At 37.4% G+C, this 26,806-nt stretch overlaps 1 protein-coding gene across 4 annotated transcripts in view; it reads right to left on the bottom strand.

Moving 5' to 3' along the window:
• Window positions 1-26,806, bottom strand: part of Hpse2 (heparanase 2 (inactive)) — a 574,766-nt gene that overhangs the window by 192,483 nt on the left and 355,477 nt on the right. For 3 of the 4 annotated variants that reach the window (XM_076921673.1, XM_034509663.2, XM_076921689.1), the window contains exons 4-5: window positions 26,345-26,518; window positions 15,928-16,099 (exon numbers count right to left, since the gene is read on the bottom strand). In XM_076921673.1, coding sequence (XP_076777788.1) covers window positions 15,928-16,099; window positions 26,345-26,518 — 346 coding nt within the window. The remainder of the gene's footprint in view (window positions 1-15,927; window positions 16,100-26,344; window positions 26,519-26,806) is intronic. The other variant, XM_034509671.2, reaches the window with a different exon arrangement.

The following is a 26,806-nucleotide window of genomic DNA, read 5'->3' on the forward strand; positions in this document are numbered from 1 at the left end:
GAAATCCATTGGATTCGGGAGTAAAATAGGTATCTGTTTTGAATCCTGGCACTGTCATTAGCTATGTGAATTTGGATAGGTTCACTTCCCTGGATCATTTTATATGAAGAGAACAGCACCTATCCCATAAAGATGTTGTGAGGATTAGCAGGAAATGAAACAAGGGCACTGGAGAGTATAGTGTAGTCGCTCAATAACTATGAGTACCTTTTCCTAGTCATGGCTTATTATCTTAGCATTTGTACATGTATATTTCTTCATAAATTAAATACAAATAAAACCTGCTCTGCCTATACATGGTAGTGATTCTCACAGTTTGGAGTATCAAGAATTCTTTGGGGACTGGAGAGATGGCTCACCAGTTAGGAGCACTGACTGCTCTTCCGGTTGTCCTGAGTTCAATTCCCAGCAACCACTTGGTGGCTCACAACCATCTGTAATGGGATCTGATGCCCTCTTCTAGTGTGTCTGAAGACAGCAACAGTGTACTCACATACATAAAATGAATACATAATTCTTTTCTACAGTAAGAATTCTTTGGAGTCTTTGAAAGGACAATATTTGGGCTCCATCTCCACACATTCTGGGTTTGGCAAGTCTGAGCTGGAATTTAAGAATCAGGCTGCAAGAAAGAGAAGCTATGGGATAGAAATGGAAACAGCATTTTCTGAGCATACAACAGAAACCAATGATATCTAGGAAACCATCAGGGAATATTGAAAACCTATACTCAAATGAGTTGGAAGCTGGAATGAAGAGCTCTAAGAATTAATCATTGTCAAGCCTCAGATCCATAAATCCTCAAGTCTTTATATGTGCAACATATTGGACAGACATGTTTTCAGAAGGAGTACAAATGACTAACAAACAGATGAAAAGTCAATGTTTTAAGCCACCAGGGAAATGCAAACCAAAAGTATACTGAGATTTCCTGTCAATCCTGCTGGGATAGCAGTCCTTACCAGCAAAATGCCAATGCAGGAGAATTGGCACACAATCAGCTTAAGCTATACAGTGAGTTTCAGGACAATTTGAAACACAGTATGAGAAACTGTCTCACAGAAAGGGGCAGGGCGATGGAAAGCCAGGGGTGGCACTCATCATGGCAAGGATGGAAGAAGAAAAGGAAACAAATGCTATTGGTAGAGATATACATTAGCATAACCACCAAAGAAACCAATATGAAAACTTTCAAGAAATTTAAACATGCACACACACACACACACACACACACACACACACACACACACATGAGGACACACCAAAACTGAACCATCATATGAAATGCCACTCCTGGTGGATACATAAGGGGACCTAAGTGAGCACACCTATGTTTATATCAGGAATCTAAGAGGCCAGCACAACTGTGTTTTGCTGTGGCTTTTTACAATAACCAACTCATGGAATCAGCCTAGATATCCAAAACCAGATGAGTGGGTAGAGAAAATGTGGTATAGATACACAATGAAATTAATTTTACTCAGCCCTAAAAAGACTAAAATATATGTCTTCTACAGGAAAATGGGTAGAACTGAAAATCATCAAGGTAACCGAAATAAGTTAGAATCCAAAACACAAACATTATGTTTCTTCTCAGAGAAAGACCTGAACACAGAGGTGAGACTATTTGGGAAGAGGAAGGGTACAATGCACAGGTAAGGATGGGGACAAAAGAGGGAACAAAGCATATAATAAAAAGCATGAAACACCATCATAAAGTCCACTATTTTCAATAGTGACTCTAAAATAATGCAACCAGAATCATGCTACATAATCATCATCATCTCTGAATGTGCATCTAATGTAGGCAGCTGGCGGGTCTTATGGTTTACAGGTAAAATTTCCCTCACAAGCTCCTGCTTGAACACTTAGGTCCGACTGGTGGTGCTAGTTTGGAAGGCAGCACCCAGTTGAAGAATGTGGCAGGATTATAGCCCAACTGTTTCTTGCCCTGTCTCTGCTTCCTAGTCTGTGGAGATGTGCTGACTTCTCCAATGCTAGTGATACAGAAATACATCTTTCATAACAGCAGTAATTCATAAGCCTGAGCTCGGGTAAGCAACCAGGTTCCTTCTCTAGTTAGGAAAGAAGTGCTTTCAAAAAACAAAACAAAACAAAACAAAACAGCAGAGAGAAGTTAGAGTTATGGGTCATTAGCACAGTTGTCAGCTAGGGAGCAGACAGTGCTGGAAGCAGTAGCCATGCTTCCTTGTTAATGAGCACTGAACAAGTTGGATTTCTCTCTAGAGGCAAAAAGAGGTAAATTCTTTTCTTACGAAGTAAGAGAGAAATACATTAATCTCGTATGTCCTCCTGTAGTTTGGTGAAGTCACATAATGCTTTCACATTTGAAATAAAACAGGACAATTATTAGGAATGACACTATAATAACTACACCAAACAGTCCCCAGCTGTGCATTTTCTGCTCCAAGAAAGAATGTGGCAGAAGGAAGTCTTCTAGGCTGGGATCAGCCTTATGATACCGACATGGCATTATCGAGCTTGTCTTCAGATCTCCTTCCTCACTCAATTACCTAATGCCCAGGAACCTGCATTTAACCCCTAGGTAACAAGTCCCAAGGCTGAAAATTGCCTTTTTCATCTTTAAAATGCATCTGCTCTCAACCATTGTGGTTGTCATTTCTTTGGGTGTCAACACATGCCAGGAATTGTGCTTAGCACTTTAAATTCATCACCTTGTTTTGGGTTTTTATGAAAGGCCAGGCCATCTGTCATAGTCCCGCTTTACAAACTGGAGAGGTTAAATGAGTCCTTAGCTTGATGAGTCAGGAGAGAATCAGTTCTCCCTGGTTTCACAATGTACTCTCTACCATTCTTCTGCATTGACCTGCACAAGAGAAATCCTAAGTGTTTATGCTACAAAATAAAAACTAATTGGGAAAAGTTTTTGTTTTGTGCTAAACAAAAGATCTTCAAGTTTTAAAATGTTAGGGCCAAAAGGTACCTCAGGAAGGATTCCTGCCACTTTTTGAGAAGATTTATGTCATAATGGATGTGACAATAAATAAATATCTGATGTTATCTTTGTTTGCATTCTCTGCTTGTAACACGTTTAAAGAATTTACTGCTCTTAAACAGCACAGAAGTCTCTGTTCCCATGGCCTCAAATTATGACCAGAAGACTAAAATTAAGTTTTAAGTTAAAGAAAATAGTTTGTTGTATTTTGTTTTATGCCAAGAACCTGAGACTAGATAGATCATGGGCCTAGGGGAAAACCTAATACTATCACTCTGCTAAAAGATCATAGCAAGAAAATTACTCCTAATTACATACTGCCATGCCCATAGATCAGTGTCTTGCTCAACCCACATCAGAAAAGCTTCTTCTTGCAGTAGATGGGAACTAACAGAGACCTACATTTGGACAATGTACATAAAGTTGGAGACTTTGAGGCATTTAGGACTAAATGAGATACCTTGGCATCTATGTGAAGAAGAGGCAGAAAGATTATAGAAGCCAAAGACCTAGCTGTCTGGAACACAGACAGGCCACATGCCTTTAACCCCTCTGGTTGGAATCCTTTAGTACACACCTTTAAGCCCAAAGAATATTGTCTAATTCAGAGACAGATTATCTGATGAATCAGAGAAACATTTGACAGAATGAATCAGAGATAGGCTACACCCAACTCTCAGGAGAAAAGCTATTTAAGAGCAACACAGGGAGACAGAGTTCAGTTGTCAGTGAGTTGGGGGTCAGCTAAGTGCAGTGGAGTTGAGTTCATGAGTTTATGCAGTTCAGTGCAGCCAAGCAGAGGCAGTTAAAGCCAGAGAATAAGAAGGAGTCAGGAGCCAGAATTGCTCCTGTCTAAAAGAATTGCAGGTACGGAAATGAAGAAGAGACTGAGGGAAAGGTAGTCCAGTGACCAGCCTAACTTGGGATTCATCTCAATGGGAGGCTTCAAGGCCTGACACTATTACTGATGCTATGGTGTGCTTACAGACAGGAGCCTAGCATGGCTGTCCTCTGAGAGGTACAACAAGCAGCTGACTGAGACAGAAGCAGACACTTGTGTCCAACCAATGGACAGAAGTCAGGGACACCTGTGGTTGAATTAGGGGAAGGCTGGAAGAAGCTGAGGATAAGGGAGACCTTACAAGAATCAAGCAGTCTCAACTAGGCTAGACCCCTGGTATCTCTCCGACACTGAGCCATCAACCAGGCAGCATACACAAGGAGCATATCCAAGGCTCTGACACATATACAGCAGAGGACTGACTGGTCTGGCCTCACTGGGAGAAGAACTGCCTAACCCTTGAGAGACTTGAGGCCTCAGGGAGTCCAGAGGTCAGGTGGGGTGGGAGTGGGGGGGAGGCACGGGGAGGGGGAAGGTATGGGATGAGGCACAGTCAGAGGAAGGCCTGGCAGAAGAGGGACATCCTCTTGAAGACAGGGAGGAGAGAGAATGAAATGAGGAACTGTGGGAGGGTGGACCTGGAGGGGGTCAATGGTTGAACTATAAAGAAAATAAAAGTAATAATAATAAAAAAAGAAGTCAGAAGATTAGAACAAATTGTCAGAGTTAGTTTGAGGCCAATCAAAGCAAGCCCATAAGAAGCTGAGAAGCCAGTTTGAATCAGTCAGCTTGAAGAGGAATTTGAGCCAGAAGAGCTGAAGTTGAACCATCCAACCAGACTTCTGAAGAACTAGAAAGAGTGAGCTTATTCAGAAGTAAACTTTCTAGTCAACACTCACATCAGGTAAATAAAAGTTACTTTTAAAGATGTCACTAGTGAAGAAGACGGGTGTCCCATCTCTAGTGAGGAAGTTATTTTCAATTGAGAACTGTCAGAAAAAAAAAATTCTTCCTTTTCTCTAATGGAACGTCACTGGTATATTAACCATGTTCCAGGGCAGGCCTGGAGTAATTGGTCAACATAAAATAAATTCCATGTTTTTATTGTTGTTGGTGGTGTTGTGTTTATGGACTATTTATTTGTTTTAGCATTTTTTAAAAATCTTTTTTCCCTCACGTTTTCTGAGATTTTGCTTTTGAGAGATGGAGGCAGGTAGAGGTAAAGTGGAGGGGTATAGAGAGAGCAAAAAGAGAGAAAGAGAGAGAGGGAGAGAGAGAATAAAGTCAGATGGGGAGGCTTTGGGAAAATGGGTGGAAGGGAAATATAATAAAAATACATTGTTTGAAAACAATCTTAATTTAAAAAGTTCCTGGGGCTCCAAAAGCCACACTAAAAGTGTAGTTAAAGTAACACGGCAGCTCCCATCCCCATCCCCATCCCCATCCCCATCCCCATCCACAGCAATCACACACAACAGCAACCCAAACCCTAAGTCACTGGTTCTGGTTCTGGTTCTGGTTTGTTGACTACTGAACTTAAAGTGCTCAGAGAAGGCCGTGTTTGCTTCCTATTTCGAGTTTACTTACACCCCCATTGCTCTGACTTGAATGTCCCCATAGCTCTCTGAGACCTTGGGAGCAGGGAGGTAGGCCTGGCTTCTTCTGTGGGTTAAGATTAGATTATTCTGCTGGAATCTCTATATGATGTAGTTAGTAACTTACATTCTCCATTCACAAATTTACTCAACAAATGTGAGAAACTAAGTAGTAGGCATTTTGCCAAAAATAAATACAATAGAGATTTTTACACCTTCACAGTTTATAATCTATAACCGGTAAGTAGGCAAGCAGTAAATATAGTAATAAATATTATAAATGAAAGGACTCTAAAGAACAAGAATGGACCAGCCACGCAGCAGGTACAGAGAGCTCTGGCAGAGATGAAGCCAGGATGAAGGAGAGGGGAGCTTGGTAGATGTTAAACACATAGGGTGAGGCAGTAGCCAGAAAGTTAACTGTGGAGTCTTAAGGATCAAAAGAAAACAAGAAGCTCGCCAGTTACTCTAAGAACAACAAAAAGTGTTACTGGCTGACAACAAATAAATTATACCTTTTAAAGAATACTTTTCTAGAAACTGAGTAGTGAATAGAAAGGAAGGGAAAGATGAGTAATAAGGCTTCAGAAGCAGGCATAAATTCTCTGAATATTAACAAAACTGTATCTCTCATTTTCACTGTGATTGTTCTACTACAATCCACCATCCAAGCCTGCATCCGTGCTCGTTCCTGGACTTTCTAGTGTGAGGAACTGTGAGGAGGGAAATGTCTCCTTATTCATCACCAGTCTTAAGCTTCTTGTTACAGTAGAACAAATGTCACCATAGTCTAACCCTTATCTGCAGAAATGCCAGATTCTGAGAATATGTTTAACATTCTAGGAGACTGGAACTTTCCCTGAACCTCAGAGCCAGAGTTAATTATACACCTTGAAGTCACCTAAGACTTAAGACCACCCTCCTACTGTGTAATCAAACTGTTTGCTTAACTTCTCTATAAGAGAGCAATGTGACAATCAACTTTACTTCCCTTGGATTTTCCATGTAATTAACTTTTATGGCCTAAGATAATACATGGCTGCCATCTTAAGTCACTATTCTTCCCTGCTCCTGAACCAGAACAATACACATATATGGTGTATCATTTGCTGAAAGCACAAAATACAGAAGTTGAAAGCAGTTTCCTAAGATCTACCATAAAGTTTGAAAGCAACTACTTATGGATATATTGGTTGATAAATAATGATATTTTTTTTATCATGGTCAGTTGTAGCCAGTGACTTAATCCCTTGTAAAACTGTTAAAATTTTCTGTAAAGTATCCCATTCCCCCATGTGTTGCTTTCTATTCTAGTCAGTAAAACAGATCAAAACCCTGTTAGAGCAGATATATAGCACACACACACATACACACACAAACACACCACACGCCCTACACCCTACAGATATCATTCACATATAGACACAACATACATATATATACATATACACATACACATATATACATATACACACATATATATATACATACATATATATATGTGTGTGTGTATGTATATATATACATATATATATATATATATATATATATGGTGCAGGGACAAGCAGATTCATAAGACAGCCTTCAGGTAGGAACAGAGACATAGGGAGCATGATATGGAGAACTCAAATCTGGACTCCCTAGCTAAATGACTTCATGGGGAAGTGTCTTTACTTCTTTCCTTTTAATGACATACTGATGCATTATTGATGGCTTGGAGTTGGTCACTAATGTATATAATCCACATACTTACTAAGCTTAATTTTAGAAAAACTTATTTTAAATATTTTTATTTGCTCTGATTACATATTTTTCATAGAAGTATGTTTTTAATTTATAAATGCAATATCTTACCATATAGCTTGGTGTACATTATCTTATCATATACATATACAGATACTAAATGATACATATTTTAAGTAATGATCATGAGTTATAATTTTTCTTAGGTTAATCATTTATTTATATTTGTTCATTTTAGTTTTTTTTAATGTCATTGATTTCCTATGTCTGTGGTTTTTGAGTATTTATATATATTTAAAATGATATTGAGATATTTTCCTGGGTCATGGGTATAGATTTAACCATTAAATAAACCAACATTTATAACAAATACTTTTTTTGACTGAGATTTCTATGCTGTATACATAACATATTGATCAACCTTAGACAAAGCTATTATAGTGAACTTCTGAAATGAGAAAAATATGTTGCCTGGTAAAAGGAAAGGAGTGAATTGGTATAAATTGTCATCACATAGATGGTACAAAGATGTTTACAGATGAAAGCCAGGTGAAACTGGTATGACCCTGAGGAAAAAATCCTGACTCGTTTAGATTTAAAACAACAATGTCTAGAACCATTCAGATCCTGACTAGGGACATGAAAACCATAAAGAAAATGTTTCATTAAGTATTTCCCATTTTCTGAGAAACCTGCAACTCCTGATGTCACAAACACTAGGATCCAATCTCTACCCTCATTTATTTCATATCCTAACTGGGAGGCAGGCCTAGATATTCCTGTTTTCAAAAGCTTAAAAGCTGGTGTAAGTCTACAACATTAAAGCTATTATTATTTATAAAATCAACATAATTAATTCAAATGATATCCTAACTATATGGCTTCAAAATTATAATTCATGTGTACTATTTTTAATATCATATAAACTTAGAGTTATTTGTTTTATACACAGATACTCTTCTTTTCAACAAGCATTTATATGATACTATATTTCTAGGTTCTAAGGATATAAAGTAGCAAAATCTAGATTCTAGTTTGTGGTCTATTGTGAGAGAGAAATATGTAAATGAACACATTATCATTAATTTGGTAAATGACAGAGGAGAAACGTAAAATGTCATGCAAGGTCAGAGGAGATCACCAAAATCTGACCTAAACAAGTTGGGGAAGGTCTGGGGATGAAGAGAAAAATAACATGGTCTTCCAAGCAAAACGAATGGATACACAGGTAAAACAGAGTATGTCATTTTCCAAAACGTGTACTAGTTTGGCATACTTGCTGGCAGTTTGTATAATGCCAGTTTGCTTACTTGGCATACTTGCTGGCAGTTTGTTTACTAGGTTGGAAGTTAGGAAGACAGAAACATGAAAGGCCAGGAGTCAGTGAACCTGAAAAAACCTAAGACTTCAAGCAAAATTGAATTTACTAGATGTCACACTTAAAAATGACTCAGAAATCTACATGGTGAAATTATTAGAGTCTGAGAACAGCCACAGATGATTATTAAAAAGAAAAATGACAAGGTCTAAAATAAACATAAATGAAGATGCATGTGAATGATACAAATACGTTCAAAAGAAATATGTTCACTGGCAACCTGAGTCTGTATCCAAGGAAAAGTTGAGTCTAAAACAGCCTGTACCTCAAAACTGAGGCATCTATGGCATGTGCACTTGTGTCTGGGTCTTCAATCTGCCTCCACTGTTCAAATGTCTTTCTTCATTCCATATTTGTTTTTATTACAATAATCTTGTAGAGCGACTTGAAACATGGCAGGTGAGGGATCAAGCAATTCTCTTATTATAAAGTATTGTTTTAGCAATTTGAGTTTTTGTGTTTTCATATGAAGTTTAATATTATTTTAATATTTTTTGTAACATTTAATGCTTTTATCAATATTATCATTCAACTTCTATGACAAATTGTGTTGGAATTTTGATTCATATTGAGACTATAGATTGCTTTTAGTGATTTCACAATATTTATCTTACCAATTGTAAACATGAGAGACCTTTGTATCTTCTGGTATCTTCTTCAGTTTCTTTTTTTAATGCCTTCAAGCTTCTATTATACAGGTTTTTCATTTGCTTGGTTAGAGTTATCCTAAGACAAGTTTCCAGGTTATTGTAACAAGTACTGTTTTTCTGATTTCTTTTTCAGTATTTGTCATTTGAATATGGAAAGGCTACTTATTTTTGTGTGCTAATTTTGTATTCTGCTACTTTGCTGAAAAAGTCTTTATCAGGGGTTGGAATTTCCTGGTTCACCAGCAAATAGTGTAGAGTATTTACATATATATCAGACCATCTAAAAATAAAGATATTTTTACTTAATCATTTCCAAATCTATATCCCCTCAATCACTTACAGTTGTCCTATTGCTCTAGCTAAGTCTTCAAGAACTATATTAAATAGGAATGTAGCAAGAAGACATCCTTGTCTTATTCCTGATTTTAGTGAAAATGCTTTGAGTTTCTATCCATTTAGGATGCTACTGGCTGTAGGCTTTCTGTAGACTGCCTTCATTATGTTGAGGCATTTCCCTTGCATCCCTATTTTCCTCTAGACTTTTATCATGGAGGAATGTTGGGTTTTGCCCAAGACCTAATAAGATGATCTAATAAGATGATTTTTGCCTTTCCATTCTGTTTATATTGTGGGTTACATTTATTTATGTTGTTGAACCATCTTTGAGTCTCTGGGATTAAGCTCATGAAGAATAATCTTCTTCTTTATGCATTCTTGAATTCAGTTTTCTATGTTCATAAGGGATACTGGTCTTTAATTTTCTTTTTGTTGATAGGCTTTTGTGTGGTTTTAGTATCATGGTAATATTGGCTTTGTAAAAAGAGTTAAGAAATATTCTTCAGTTTCTATCTGTGAAATAATTTGAAGAGTATTGGCATTATTTTTTCTTTAAGGTCTGGTGGTAGAATTATACACTGAATCCATCTGGCCATGAGCTTATTTTGGTTGGAAGACTTTACTTCTATTTCACTAGGGATTATGAGTCTATTTAAATTGTTTATTGTTAACTTTAGCAGGTCATACATATCAAGAAATATATCCATTTTTTTTATGTTTTCCATATTTTAAAGTATGTCCTTTTGAGTCTCTGAATTTTCTTGAGTATCTGTTGGTCTTAGTTAGGGTTTCATTGCTGTGAAGAGACACCAAGACTAAGGAAACTGTAATAAAGAACAACATTTAATTGGGGCTGGCTTACATTTTCAGAGGTTCAGTACAGTATCATCATGGCAGGAAACATGGCAGTGTGCAGGCAGACACAGTACTGGAGAAGGAGCTGAGAGTCCTACATCTTGATCCAACCGCAGCCGGAAGGAGATTGCTTCTTCTGCATTGGGTGGAGCTTGAGCTTCCAACAAGACCACACCTATTCCAACAAGGACACATTTCCTAACTGTCACTTCCCATGTGCCAAGCATATTCAAACCACCACACTGCTGTAATTTCTTTCTTTTCATCTTTAATTTTATTGCTTTGGATCTTCTCTCTGTGTCTTTTGGTAAATCTGACTAAAGGTTTTTAATTTTGTCGATTTTCTCAAAGAACTAACTCTTAATTTTATTTGATTGTTGTACTATTTGTTTGTTCCTATCTCATTGATTTCAGTCCTATGATTATCTCTTTTAGTCTACTCTTTTTTGGGGTATTAGTTATTTTGTGATATATATTAAAAATAGCCTTGAATATAGACAAAATGGTCATTGCATTATTAATCAAATTTGGGATAAGGGAACTAAAGGCAGGGCTAGGGATATTGTCCATTGGTAAAGTACTTCCTGTGCAAGCATGAGAACCTGGGTTTGGATCATAACATGTACATAAAATCTGGGTACCATGGCACATATCTGAAACACTAGCACTGTGTATAAAGAGCAGAGATAGGCAGATTCTAGGGTTTCCCAGGCCAGTCAGTACAGCAGAAATGGTAGCCACCATTTTCACTGAGACACTGTCTCAACATAATAAAACAAAACCCAAGACAAGCAACCAACCAACCAAACAAACCCAACCAAGGAGGAGAACACAAAAGGAAGAGACCAGATGTTGGCCTACACATGCTCATTCACAGTTGGGTGCCCCAGCACACATCCCCTGACATACATAAACACAAATAAATAGAGAAAGAGATAAATAAGAGAAATAAGAAACAAAACAATGAAGGTTGGAGACTATTCAGTTGTTTTTGAAGTAATAAAATTCAAATATAAATAAGCATGCAATATGATCCTGCATTGATTTAAACAAAGGCAATTAATAATACTGCCAATGCTCACTGTTGTTGATATTTGGAAATGGTATAGTAATACACCACTCCCTTTCACCTAGTGAAATCACTCTGAAAAGAAATTTGGCAGCAAATATAAAGCCATAAAAATTAATATACATTTTTTAACCCAGAAACTCAATTTTTGGATACTGCCCAAGAATATGATTCAAAAGAAAAATTTAAAAATCTATTTGTATAAAGATATTTATAGTTGTACTACATTACAAGCAAAAACTGGAAACTGGCCAAATCTCCAATAGAGGGAGAATGCTTAGGTAGACTTGGTACATTAATGCAGTGGAATATTTTATTTCTTACTAAGAATTACAATTATGTGAATTATGCAGAAATAAGGGCCATATGAAGCAATGAATAAAAATGCAATGCTCCAAACGATGGCTCCACCAAGACCACATCTATGGAACAGAGCCTGTGTAGCCAAGAGAGTTGGGAAGAGCTAGAAGCTGGTAATTTACAGTGCTTACCATTCTGCTCTGTTGGTTAGGTTTCTGGATGTTTCTTTTTACTTTTGTTTCATTTCTTATTTCATACATATTTATTAAGAAAAGTAAATCCTCATTTTGGCACATAAAAGAAAACATAAATGTTCATCAATATCTTTCCTCGCCTTAAAAGATTTCTGTCATTTTGTTTAGATTTCATGTTTACATATGGAAGAATTATAAATCTACCCTTTGCTACTACAAACCTCTAGACACATGCTTTGTCAGTCAGATTTCCTGTTGCTGTGACAAATACCTGAGAGAAATAGATTAAAGGAAGAAGGGCTCATTTGGGCTCATGGCTTCAGCCCATGGTTGGTTGACTCCATTGCTTATGGCCTGATATAAAATAGAATATCATGGTGGCTGGGAAGCAGAAAAGCAGGAAAGGGCCAGGGCAAGCTATATCTATCTCCTAAGAACAGTCACCTCAATTGTCCTATGACCTAATTCCTCTAGCTAGCTAGATCTCATCTCTTAATGGCTCCAGCACTTCCTAAGACAGTGCTACTATCTGGGAGGCAAGCCTTTCACACACCAGCACATGAGGGGACATTTCATATTCAGAGAGCAGCAATGTTCTTCTCTCTCACCACTCTGTTGCTTCTCAACTCATTCCCAACATAGTAACTTCCATGTACTCATGTCTGCATCATGGATACAAACACAATATCTTAAGTACACTAACTGGAAGCAGACTTTTCTCATAAACATGGCTTTTTAAACCTCTCAATGCAGAAAAATATTTGTGCCTTATCTTTTACTACCATGGGAGAATTGTTCTCTACAGGACAATCATTCTGGTTTATTTCTTCTAACTTTAAAGGATGTTTTAATTTGGCTATATCCCCCTTCTCTTCTCTCTGGGTATACCTTAAGCTACAAACCTATTTTACTCTATTCTGTATTAAAAGAAGGAAAGAGTCATCTTCCTTAATGACACACTCCCTTCGGTTTTCTTTGGTTTTCTTGGCAGTAAAGGATGTTCTCAGTATCTTACCCTCATCACTGCCTGCTGTCTCTTGCTCTCCACCTACAAACCACTGCATGTCTCCTTCATCCCTCATGCTCCTGAACTGCCTCTCAAGGTCACAGACATCTATATGCTGTTAAACCCAGAAGATACTTTCCTGTCATCCCATTAGTTGACCACTTCTCTCTTTCCCTCCCCCTTCCCCCCTCTCCCTCCCTCCTTCCCCTCCCCACTCTTATTTTTTTTATTTTTTATTTTGGTTTTTCGAGACAGGGTTTCTCTGTGTAGCCCTGGCTGTCCTGGAACTCACTCTGTAGACCAGGCTGGCCTCAAACTCAGAAATCCACCTACATCTGCCTCCCAAGTGCTGGGATTAAAGGTGTGTGCCACCACTGCCAGGCTCACTTCTCTTTATTTAAAGTCTATTTTCTTCATGTGATGCCTTCTTTCTGCCATTACCTTTTTTTTTTTTTTTTTTTTTTTTTTTTTTTTTTTTTTTTTTTTACTTCTTTAGATGCACAGGTTCCTCAGGCTATTGCCTAAACTCTCTGCTAAACTCTCTGTCTTTTCTTTTTGTATGCTAACTTATCTCCTTTATCACTAGGCTTTAAATCTCATTTTTGTGCTAAAACCTTACCAAATGAATAAATATCTCTAGTATTCCAAATAAATAAATACCTCTAGCATCTAGCAGAGAACCTGATCTTGTTACATCTATTAAATGATACTTTTGACATCTATATTTAGTTTCAGAGGCTAGAAATCAAAGTCACGGTTTTATTCCCAGAACTAGTTAGAAAGATTCCTGTCTTCTCATTTCAGAAATGACACTGTCCACTTAACCACTATCTGCACCACATCCTTGTATGCATTCCCAGCAAACTAGCACATTTTACAGTTTACTGCCAACAGCCACCACTCTACTTCAGGCCCCCATTGTTTCCCCTCTGTATTACTGCAGCAATCTTCTCATGGATTTTTCTGTTTTTGTTCTAATCTATTTCTCAGAGTTTACACAACATCCTTTTCATACAATAAATAACTTTTTTTCTCTAGCTTAAAATATCTTCTGTTATCCTGCATTCAATTAGAACAGCAAGTCCTTGCTTACACCTTCAGGGCCTGAGAGAACACCTCTTCCTTCCTATTCTGACACTGCAGCCAGCCTAGCCAGTCTTCATTTTCGGGGTCTTTGTGCATGTTTTTCATTCTAAAACTATCTAAACAAAAGTAACCATGATGCTGTTTACTTATCATGTGGAGTCAACGACTCATTCTTTACATTAAACCTTGTAATGGAATATTTCCATGATCTCTCTAATTCAATTCAGCTCAGCACTTACAGTCATGAATATAGCCATGCAGTGCTTCTCCATATTGTCCTGCTGTTTTGCTTCGGATTAATGTGTGTCTCCTAACTTAACATATACCCCATGAGGGCAAAGAATGTTTATGTTTTGTTTATTATTATTCTTAGTTCCTACCATATTACTTAGAGCTTAGTTGTTGCTGAAGAAACATCTTTAGCTTGAATAAATGATTGATACAATCCCATGACACTGTGTGTTATATGGGAACACATTAATTAAATCATTAAAGAAAAGGAATACTTTGAGATAATAATGATATATACTTAAAGGATAGAGTGATTAGGTTTTCTTAATGATCTGTGAAATACGATTAAGTATTTCTCTATGACAGGTCTTTATACATTAAGTATAACAGGAAAAATGAAAGCAACCTCTGTCTTCCTCCTCACCACACATATACTGAGAGCAATTTCAAAGTTCAGTGAGAGTCTGCAGAAGGAAGCCCTCACTGATGAGCAGGGACTAACGCCATGACATTTCAACAGAAAGGGAAGCAAATTGCTACTGGTAACTAAAAGGCGAAAGGGAAAGAAGACGAGGTTAAGGAAGGTAGTTTAAATAAAAATTTAGTGACATATATAGAGAAAATGCTGACACTAAACTTCACCTTGCTGATGCTGTTACCATATAAATCCCCATGCTTTCTCCAGATATTCAGTAAAGTATGCTGTGTTCACAAGCTCAAATGAAGATGAAGTAATCAGAAAAGAAACAAGTCCCCATGAGCCATTGAGATACACAGCCATTCAGGAGACACTATTTTTCTTTCTTTTCATCTCTGTTTATGCTTGCATGGCATTTATCTAACTGCTTGGTCTACACACTTCATTGGAAACTATCTTATTCAAACAGAACTAGAGGAATAACTATTCCTCTTCTGGACTCTGGGTCAATGCCACAAATAACATGGGGCTCTCCCAACCTCATTGTTCTTATTCTTGCTTTAGTTAAATTTTGACTTTGAGCCTTGATTCAACACACACACACACACACACACACACACACACACACACACACACACACACAAAGCCCTTAAACCTTCCTTGCTCTACTGTGGTTCTCTTTAATTCTAATTATTTTATTTATTGCAAAAATGTCTTCCCACTCTGTGTAGCTATACCAAATCTGTATGTACACATCCATTATTCACTTTAAGGCTGGCCTACTGCCAGAATTGAATTAGAGAACATTTAACATTATGCTTTGCATCAATGCACAGAAGATGTTTGTTAGATCAGTTGAAATTAAGCAAGTGATAATAATTCTGCAGAATGTCTGCTACTGAAGCATTAATTTGGTTCTCCTTTAATTTGTAAATACTTGTAATGTTTTTCAACCTTTTCAAAATATAAAACAATTCAATAAAATCCTATACTAAATGATACTTTTACAAACAATGCATCCTGTTCAAGCCACCCACCCAGAGTGTAAGATATACCTCCCTTTCTCCTAATTCTAGAAGCCCTCAATGAGTTCTATTGTGTGTTGGGGAATTCCTGTTTAGGAGTAAACTCTAATGAGAAAGCTCTTCCTTTCTTCTTAATCCTAGAAATAACCAGAATAAACACAAGTACTTCATTCCATTATATTTCATGAGCAATGCTATAAGACAGCTAAGTAATCTGGCCTACCCATCTAGGAGGGCAATGACGTTCTTCCTGGGCCGTCCAATATTGGGGCCATACAGACTGGCTCTGGAGTAAATCCGGATGGGTTGTAGCAGGCTCTTCAGCTGGATGTAATCCTTTCCCAACTGGCTACCATTTACTGCCCGGCCATGGATACTCCGATAGTTATTTGGCTCTAGATTAAAAACAGACATATAAGTTAGAGTAGAGAGGACCAAGGTTCTGCCAGCCCTTTTCTTACTAGCATGAATAAGATAACAAAAGGAGGATAGAAGTTATCTTAAGGAACACAGAAACAGTCATGTTAGTAATGTCAACTTGCTGATCCATTCATTTCCAAACCTATCTTCATAAAACATCACCTCATTCACAAAAGAGACCATACATATTTTCAAATGATACTTGGTAATGAATGGTACACTTTGCAGAATAGAGTCTCCCAACACTTGTGTACTAGAACTTCAGAATGTGACCTTATTTGGAATCAGAGTCATTGACGACGTAATGTTAATATGTAGTCAGGATAAGGGTGGGCTCTACATCTAAAAACTGCTGTTTTTGTAACACAAAGGAAAAGGACCCTCAGATCCACAGACACAGGGGAAAATGCTATGTGGTGATAAACACAGAGCCCAGAGAGAGGCTGCTATGCTAAGGAATTCTGGAAGCCCCCAGAAGCTAGGAGAGGCATGGAATAGATCTTCCTTCAGAGCTTCCAGCAGAAACCAACTATGCTGACATTTTGATTTCAGATTTCTGGCTTTGTAACAGTAAGAGAAAGTTTTTTCCTTTGTTTTAAGCCATAGTAATTTGTTATTGCAAAGCATAGGAAACTAATTCAAAGGGTAAGAAGGGTTACCTTCATAAATAATATTGCACAGAAAATTAGGAGGAATACCCTTCATGTCCATTAGTAAGAGAGTGGCTGAGAGAAATAATTTTGAGCAAAACTGCTTTGCCTAAGTTTATACTAGAAAGATATGGAAAGTCCTGGTATAAAAAGCATCAGCTCTTTAGAGCTTGAGGAAGCCAACTAGAGATTCTCCAAGCCATTATCTCAGACAGCTTGAAGCTGTGATTCTGGTAAGGACAGGACATAGATTATCAGGCTCACACGGGGAAATAAGACAGCCACAGTGAAAATTAAATAATCTCTCTTACCCACCCTTTAATCCGGAAGGCTGCATATATTTAGAAGTAGCTTTAGAGAGCTTTAGTTGTCTATATACTCGCACATGAATATGAACCTAGTGTTCTCACAGGGAAGACACAAGAAGGCATGTTACTCTCCAAGTATTTACTGTGTTCCCATCATCAGCATATCTCCTGGCCTGACCTTACTGTCAAGTTAAGAAGCACAATCTTATCAACTATTGGCTCATCATTAAGTCATATCAATGCAAAGGAAACCCCAAGGTAATTGATCTTAAAAATACCTCTGAAGGATTAATTTAAAAATATTTAATACACATGGGTGCTTTGTTCCATGTATGTCTATGTACTATGGGCACACACTGCCCTCAGAGGCCAGAAGAGGGTGTCAGACGGCCTTACAAGTGGAGTTACACATCGTTATGAGCCACTGTGGGTGCTAGGAGTTGAACTTGGGTCCTCTAGAAGAACAGCCAGTATATTTAACTACTGAGTTATCTCTTCTGCTTCTAAAGGATTGAGTATTTTAATTGGAGAAGTCAGTAACTACTTGAGGCAAAAGTGATAGACCAGAGCATTAATCCTGGTAACTAAAAAGCCAAACAAAATGAAATAAACTCAGCCTCTGGGATGGACAGCTGAGAACTCTGTGCTCGTCTAACATAGCACCTATAATGCATTACTTCCAACAACAAAACCATGAGATGAGTTATGAAAGGAAAATTGCAAAGTGTTACCATTTTTAAGACAGGGAAAGAGCAGTCAATATAAACCGTCCCCTTGGCACCTAAGAACTTCAAAATTATAAATATGTTCAGAGAGCTAAAAGGAATAAGAGAATTAATGGTAAATGTGTTATTGACTTATTGAATTAAGGATATAAAAGCATAAGAAATCAAATGAAAATTCTTGATCTGAAATGACTCATCACATGGAGAAAAACAAAAATAATATAACTGAATTTTATCAGCAATGCTAGTGGGGAGAAGAAAGAGGGATGATACACTCAAAAATTCTGTGAGAACTACACTGTGTTAATCTAAAGTTTAGTACTGCTTGAAATGGATGGTGACAAGTCAACTCACCATAAGTTTACGTGACTTGATGCATATCTGTATAACCAAACAGTTACTGATAATACTAAAGAGATTAATTTTAGGGGCTCTGTGATTAAGAGCACTGGCTATCTGCTCTTGCAGAGAAAGGACTTGACTTTGGCCCCCAATACCCATGCGGCAGCTGGCATCTATTTTTAATATTTCAGGATACGTCATGCCCTCTCTGGCCTTCATGCACATATGTATGCCACTAAATACTTACACACATACTTATTTTTAGAAAGATAACTTTAATAATTTGGTACACAAAAGGTTTACCAGTTATTAAAGATAAAAGCAAATTACATACTAAAGAGATATATGAATATTTTCATTTTACATAAAGAATTAAACCATGGAGGCTGGAGGATGGCTCGGAGGTTAAGAGCACTGGCTGCTCTTAAAGAGGATCAGGATTCAATCCCAGAACCACAGGGTTGTTAACTCCAGCCCCAGGGGACATGATACCCTCTCTGGCTCCCATGGGCATTACACTTACATGGTACATTGACATACATATGGTAGAGCATCCACACACATAAACACACATACAAACAAATACATAGACACATACATACATACATACATACATACATACACACACATATACATGCATACATACAAACAAACAAATAAATAAATGTTAAATCTTGGATGAGTGTTTCACCCCAAAGAGTATAAGTATCTTCAATGTTCTCAGAATTTATTGATACTTTGATTATAATTATCAATATTTAGAACACCTTTTAGTATAAATAAAAGTATAAAATGTCAGAAGTATGTTTTGGGCCATTTCAGCAAATTATTGAAAATTCTGTTCTAATCCCAACCCAAAATTAACTTAATAATTTTTAACATTAAAACACAAGCCAGCAACCGAAATACCAGTTTTTAACACAATCCAATCTGGAGATAATACTTATTGATCCTTACATTCTGAGGAACGATGTCACAAAAATATTAGAAGTCCTTATTTCCCATAAGTATTCTATTAACGTTTTCTGTAAGAGCTGAAACTGCATTTCAGAGGAAATGTATAATATACACTATTCTCATCTGAGCTGAGGTGTGACAGGCAGTGCTCAGGTTGCCTAGTAGAAAGCAAGTACAGCACAAAGCATGTGCAGTACGTGTCCAGAACCCAGTCATGTGACACAACACAGGTGAGTGCTACCAGAAACACCCTGGATTCTGCACATATGATTTTTGAGATGTTGGTTTTAATTGTCAACTTGAGACTATCTAGAATCACCCTAGACCTGTGGGCATATGTGTTGGGGGTGGTCTTGTTAATATTAACTGATGTGGGAAAATCCAGCCCACCATGGTAGCAGCACTTTTAGGGTTTGAGTCCTGGTCTATGTGAGAGTGGAGAGAGTGAGAAGGGGAGTAGCCTGCACTCATTCTCTCTGTTCTTGACTGAGGATATCTCATTCATGCCCCTGTTTGACTTCCCTGAAATAATGGGTTATAAGCCTAAAATGTCTCCCCTTAAAATCTCTGTGTTCAGAGTATATTATGATAAGATTGGGATAATTTTGAATTAAATTTAGTCATTGCACATCCAGAAACTTTTTGTTGGTAAATTTTTATTATCTCCACATTCAGTTACACAGCCCGATGTCGGGTCATGACACACAGTTCAAGAAGCTGGTTAGAAGATTCAAGTAACACTAGAAGTAAATTTGGCCTGACTGATAGACATTCCACCTATCAATAGCAGGATATATTTTATTAGGTTAGGGTTAGGGTTAGGGTTAGGGTTAGGGTTAGGGTTAGGGTTAGGGTTAGGGGTTAGAGTTTAGGGTTAGGGGTTAGGGCTAGGACACACAGAACAACATTCTAAATAGAGAAATGTTAGGGCTTACATAAATCTCATAATTTAAACATAATTTAAATAATACAATGTATATTTCCTGATCAAGAGGATTATACTTTAATTAAATAGTTGAAATATGAAAATCCACAAATATTAAGGAACTAGAAAAATGAAAAGTAAATAGGTCAATGAAGAGAAAACAAAGAAATAAAAGATATTTAGAGAAGAGTAAAATGAAAACATAAAAGAAAATATAGGATACAGCATAAACAATGCTTAGTGGAAAATTTTAGCCTGAGACTCCTACCTATATTAGAAACAAAAATGATCTTAAATCCAAAACCCAAAATTCTTCCTTAAGAAATGAAAATAGGTATGGGTTCTATCTCATGGAATGAGGTCCACTGCCAATGTGGCCAAGAACTTGAGACTAGATAAGTCCTGGACATGAAGCTGAGTGGTTAGTGAGGATCTGGGAGGAGGTGAAAGAGAGAAAAAAGGCTCAGAGTATTTGTGTAAATTTTATAAAATTGTAGAAAAGGAGAAATGAAAAAGAGACTGGGAAGATGCCCAAGTGAGTAAGAACACTTAGCAATCAAGAAGATGAGTTTAAATCCTTACCATCTATGTAATAAGCCATGGCTGAGCTGTACATGCTAATAAGCTGTTCATACTTATAAACTGTGCTTGCCTGTGCCCAGTATCCCAGAGTGAATGCAAATACATCTGAGAGACTGCTTGTCCCCGAGCCTCGAGGAAGTAAGATGGTCAGAAATAGAGGATGACACCTAATATGCTCTAGTTTTCACACACACACACACACACACACACACACACACACGAAATCTCAGTAACATGACTATCTAAACATGAGCTGAACAAGGGCACACCAAAGTAGACAGGGAGAGCCAGGAGGCTTCAACCCTAAACAAAAGGAGAACAGGCAACTAAGCCATGCTGACCGGGAGAAATAGTCTTCTCCAGGGAAAAGCATATCAATTGGTTTTACGATATCAAATGATTGGCCTGAAAACATACATAAAGTGACATTATACAGACCAAGACAGTTGTGTTTAGGAATATGTATGTGTATAAATATACATATATGCATGTAACAACAATGAATCAAAAAGAGGTGAAAGAGAGCAAAAAGAGGTATACATGGGAGGACCTGGAGGAAGCCAAGGGAAGAGGCAGACAATGTAATTCTATCATAATCTCTAAAGATAAAAGAAGTTATTAAAATGAGAAAAATCAATGAATGAAAAAGTTGACTGACACTTCTTTAGTAGACTGACTAAAGAAGAAAAGAAAAAACTCATTGAATAATAGGATTAATAATGAAAGACCATAAAAAAAGTCAAATTGCTAAACTGTCAAAAGAATACTAAGATTGCCTTTAGGGAAAAGGTTAGACAATGGGTTGATTAAACAAATTCAAGAAAGACATACAGTATTAAAACTGACTTAGCTTAGTCTGTTAGCTGATGCCTGTAACCCCAGCATTTAGAAGACTGAGTAAGGAGAATTATGAGTTCAAGGCCAGCTGAGATACATAGCAAGCTTGAGGCTAGCCTCAGTGACAGACTCTGTTTCACAAAATAAATGAAGTACCAGACTCAGAGAAAGTAAAAATTCCAAATAAACATATAAAAAGGAAAGACATATTGAACTAGGAATTAAAACAAAATTCAGCCTTTTCTTAAAGAAGCCTAGATTCATTAAGCATTGAGAGAAATGCCAATTCTTCACGTCTTCCAGAAATGGAGGGAGCGTGCTTCATAATTCATTTATGAGGCCAATATTTCTGTTACCAACAGTACACAGAGACATTAAGAGAAAACTACAGATGAATATTCCTCATAAACATAGATGTAACAATTCTCCACAAAATATATACAAACCAATTTCAACAGTATATACAAAAAAGCCAAACACTGAACAAGTGGGCCTCATGCCAGGAATGCAAGGTTGATTTAGTAGCCACCCAACAAATATAAACTATTGTTTTGATGGATTAGACAATACAAGTACAACATCAGTATGTGCAAACACAAGACGGCATCTGACAAATGATAAATCCTCCCAACAAACTGACTAGAAACTTCCTTAGTTTAATAAGGGTTGCACGAGAAAACCCTACTGCTCACACACTGCCTGGTGAGATACTGGTTTACTTCTCTACAGTGGTTAGTGATGATAAACATGCTTTCTTGTGCTTACTGGCCATTTGTATGTCTTCTTTTAGATGTGTCTCTGTCAGTTCTTGTTTAACAATATTCTTTCAACTGTCTCTAGTGTTGTTTTTAACACAAAGTGAAACTAACAATAAAAATTACACCATCCTTCTAGGGTGCTTGTTTTCATCATGGTTCAAAAATCTATGTTTTTAGTGTATGTCAGTTTTGTATTTAGAACAATGCTAGTGTCATAGAGAGCTACTTGTACGGTACAAAGAGGCCTGAATAATTGGTGTTCCTTACTATAGGCATATACACACGCCACACACAGGAGTGCACGCATACAAACACACACTCAGTTTCTCATTACAGATGTCTTCCCTAGGTTTGGTACATTGTTAAAGTTGATAAACCAATATTGATACAGTATTTTGGCACTAGCGTCTATAACCTTTATTGTGGCATACTCTTTGTATTATATAGGAGCAAGGACAAGATTATGCATCTATAGTTATGGGGTCCAGTGACTTAAGCTATCACCTTAGACACTCTACCTGCTCCATGTTCGCATTATCATCTTTAAAATGGCTTTTCCACTTACGGTGTGTGTGGTTTTGCTGTTCCTAGGATGCCCCTTAATCACAATCATGGCTTAAAGTCTTTTTAATAGGATTCAGAATTTGGCCTCATGTCTTGTAAATTCTCACCTGCTGGTACATATTCAATATGATAAGTAAAAAAGGCTGTACTGTGTTTTGTTTTGCTTGGGAGTCACAATTAGAAAAGCCATTGAAGCCACTTGTCTATAAATATTCTAAAGTGTTCTAAGATATATGAAGATGACTTAATTTATCAGTAATTTTCTGCATTTATATTCTTAATCCTTATTATATGTTAGTTTAACAACTTTCAAAACCCTTTAGCTATAGTAGTAATGAGTAATAGCTTTTGAAGTTTATCCAACCTTTAGTTTGGGGTAATAAACTTCTGGAGACTACATATTCTTTATTCTGTATATTCACTCTGAAAATACACGAGTCCTTTACCAAACTCTCAACAATTCTAACAGTTCAAAGGTTCAAGTCCAAAGTCTTTACTGAGAATAGATAGAGTTTTATTGATGCAAGTTTTATTGTAATATTTAATAAAATATAATTGAAATAAAATGAAATTGAAGATATCCAGTATCCAGTGGCACAGAGTAAATACTGCCAATTCAAAAGAGAAGACTAAGCATACAGGAAGGGACTGAACCAATGTAAGATTGAAATCCAGTAGAGCAAACTTTATAAACTGTGGATCTGTGTCCAGCATCTGCATCACATGGTGGTGTGATGTGAGCTCCAAAGGGCTTTGGCGATTGCAAACCCTGCTACCTTGTGAATTTCAGCCCACCTGACTCTCCTAAGCTGCTTCTCGTTGCTAAAGAGCACAACTTCCATAGGGTAGAGTTGAATTGAAATTCTTATATATTTTCCCAGTTTGGATCCCAGCTTCAGGATTCTCTATTATTCTTTACTTTCAATCTACTAATGACCAATACAAATATAACACATTATAATTATTACCTACTATTAACCAATTACAGTGTTTACAATTTATGGATATTTAACATCTCACTATGGCCACAGAATGAAATCGTTACAAATCCTGTGTCAGGAAAGCCTTGTTTCTTAGACCTTTGAGTCCTAAACATTCTTACTTGCTGCCTCTTGCTATTAGGTACACTTTGCTTTGCTGAGGCGTAACACTCATTATTCTTCTATTCAAAGGAGAAATTAAAAAGTAGATTTAGTCACCTGAAATCCAGCCACTCTAGAAAACAGAATAATTGCCTACTTTGGCTTCAACACTGGGCTTGTTCATGATAATGTGCTTGTAAAGGGTGACTGGCCAGGTTAAAGGATGGGTGATGAGGATAGGCCAGATTCCTTGTCATTCATTCCATCCAAAAAGATGAGGTCATAGAAAAGAAATGGAAATGAAACCAGAGAAACAAATCCAGGCAGAATGGTGAACATGCAAGGAAGAGACATATACAACACAGAAAAGTAGGAACAAAACTTATTGATATCTTGTCAGATAAGGCTCTGATATAGGACATCCCCAGTCCTATACCAAATTACATTTTCTGGAACCCTTAATGGATAAACTGAGGTGGGTAGGTCAGAGAAATAAAAGTAAAACTCTCAGACAACAGAAATATTTTAAATGAGTCTATGAAAATGTCAAAGATTAACAAAAGGATCATACCTGATGTGCAGCAAACAGTTCACTCTCTGCCAACTTTACTGGCAGCCTGAAAAGTGTCAAGCCCTGCCTGGAAGGGTTTGTGTCAAAGTGGGAATGTGCTTGAAAGGTCTGGGAATTAAAAAGAAAACACATAAAAGAGGAAAAGGAAGGAAACAGAAAACTTTCCAGGGTCAAGAGTCCAGCTGACCCACGAGTGCTTACAAGCCAACCTCACTTTCTGCCTTGTTAAAATGTTAACATGACTTTGGTTCTATGCTTCTGTACTCTAACTACAGGTTGTTTTCCATCCCAATATGCCTTTCACCTTCTTTCAAATGATCCTGAACTCTTGGTAAGCCCTGGAGAAGCATCTAAAAGGTGATGGTGGGAATCACGTTTTGCAGCCAAGTCATAACACTCTGAGTGTACTTTGCTCCGGTTCTGAATGGTGTAGGACAGTTGTAAGGAGAGAACAGATGGGAGGCAGCTCTTACTAGGTAAGTGTACAGATAGATGTACATTCCTCATTCCCCACTCGGTCTTGTTACTAAACTCCTCCACTTACACCAAATAAAAATTTATTTTAGCTGAAGAAACCCTCACACTCCAAGGTCTCAAAACTCTGAAAAAGAATTCCCATCAATCACCTATGACTAAGTGCTGATTTTTCAGCTTATCTGTAACTAGTTGAGTTTTTAAAATTTTAGCTATGAAGCATAATATATTAAAGAAAAATTTAGCAAAGCCAGACCAAAGGCGTTTTATCCTTTATCCTTAAACCATTTATCTTTTGGTTTAGTAAAGTTTCTATTACTTTATACCACTATTCTTTTCAAATTTCCTCTATTCCAGGAATGAAGAGAGAATAGAAGAAGAAAGAAGAATGTGAAAGTCGGGTTCCATTGATGGATGCTGCTAAAATATATAGAATGTCTTATTTGTTTCTTCTCTTTGCCTTCTTGTTAAGAAAACTTCAAATTCCAGAATGCAATAAATACGAGCAAGTGCACCTGTGCAGTGCAGGTGGTGCTCCAAGAATTTGTCTGGCAAAGATCCAACGCTCTATTTTATAAGGATCATCTTTCAAGACCAATGTTCCCTAAACTATGCACTGCACAATAAAGCTCAGATTTTATATGGTTTAACATCAAGTTGTTAGTCCTTGATTACCATATTGTTTGTCCCCCCTTCTCTCTCTCTCTCTTCTCTCTCTCTCTCTCTCTCTCTCTCTCTCTCTCTCTCTCTCTCTCTCTCTCTCTCTCTCTGTGTGTGTGTGTGTGTAGCATTTCCACCATGCATATCCAGAGAGAGAGAACTGTGTGGTGTGAATTGACTGAATCTACTGTCCTTAACTACTTTGGTCTTATACCATTTTGACAGTTGTGTTGGCTAGTTTTGTGTCAATTTGACACAAGATAAAATTATCTGAGAGGAGGAAAACTCTATTGAGAAAATGCCTCCAAAAGATCATGTTACAGGCAGACCTGTAACAAATTTTATTGTCACTGATGGGGGAGGGCCCAGCCCACTGTGGGTAAGGCCACTCCTGAGCTGGTGGCACCTGGGTTCTGTAAAAAAAAAAACAAGTTGAGCAAGTCATGAGGAGCAAATCAGTAAGCAGCACTCCTCCATGGCCTCTCTATCAGCCCTTGCTTCCAGGATCCCTCCCTACTTGAGTTCCTATCTTGATTTCCCTCAGTGGAGTATGATTTGGGATGTGTAAGACAAATAAATCCGTTCCTTCCCATGTTTCTTTTGGTAATGGTGTTTCACCACAGTAAGAGAAACCATGATTAAGACAGCAGGCAACTCAGTGGCCAAGCATGCCAATTGCTTTCTGGGCCAGGGCCCTAAAGAGAATCACTGACTGAGTTTATATTCCAAGCCAACTACTTTTCCCTTTATTTTATCAATTCATAGGAAATGACATCCTTACTTACCATTACCCAGTTCCCAAGAAATGTTGTACTTTTTGCTGGCACTGTACTTCAACAGGCTCAGGGCACTAGAACTGTTCCAGGAGTTATTGGGATTACGACGCAGTGCATTTAGAGCAAATATCAGGTGGAGTCCAGAGCAATCAGCAAAGTTATAAAGTTTGTCTAGAGACCTGGCTGGGAAGAAGCAGAGAAAGGCTTATAACTTTCAAATCTTAACAAAAGGAAAATATTAGCTTCTACAGAAAGCCTTTTCTGCTAGTAAGGAACTGCATAGACAGACAAGCTTCTGAAAGAGACCTTTACCATCTGATGTGGGATACATTTGGAGGTGGTTTAGGGAAAACAGCACTCAGAATTTCAGACAAAGATTGCAAATTGAAAACCAAGCCTAGCTCACAGGGCATTCTATTTGTTAAACAACAGGTAGAACGGCTGATGTTTAAAAGAGATTTTTGAAAAAAC

Source organism: Arvicanthis niloticus, chromosome 1 (genome assembly GCF_011762505.2).
Source record: "Arvicanthis niloticus isolate mArvNil1 chromosome 1, mArvNil1.pat.X, whole genome shotgun sequence".
Taxonomy (NCBI): Eukaryota; Metazoa; Chordata; class Mammalia; order Rodentia; family Muridae; genus Arvicanthis; species Arvicanthis niloticus.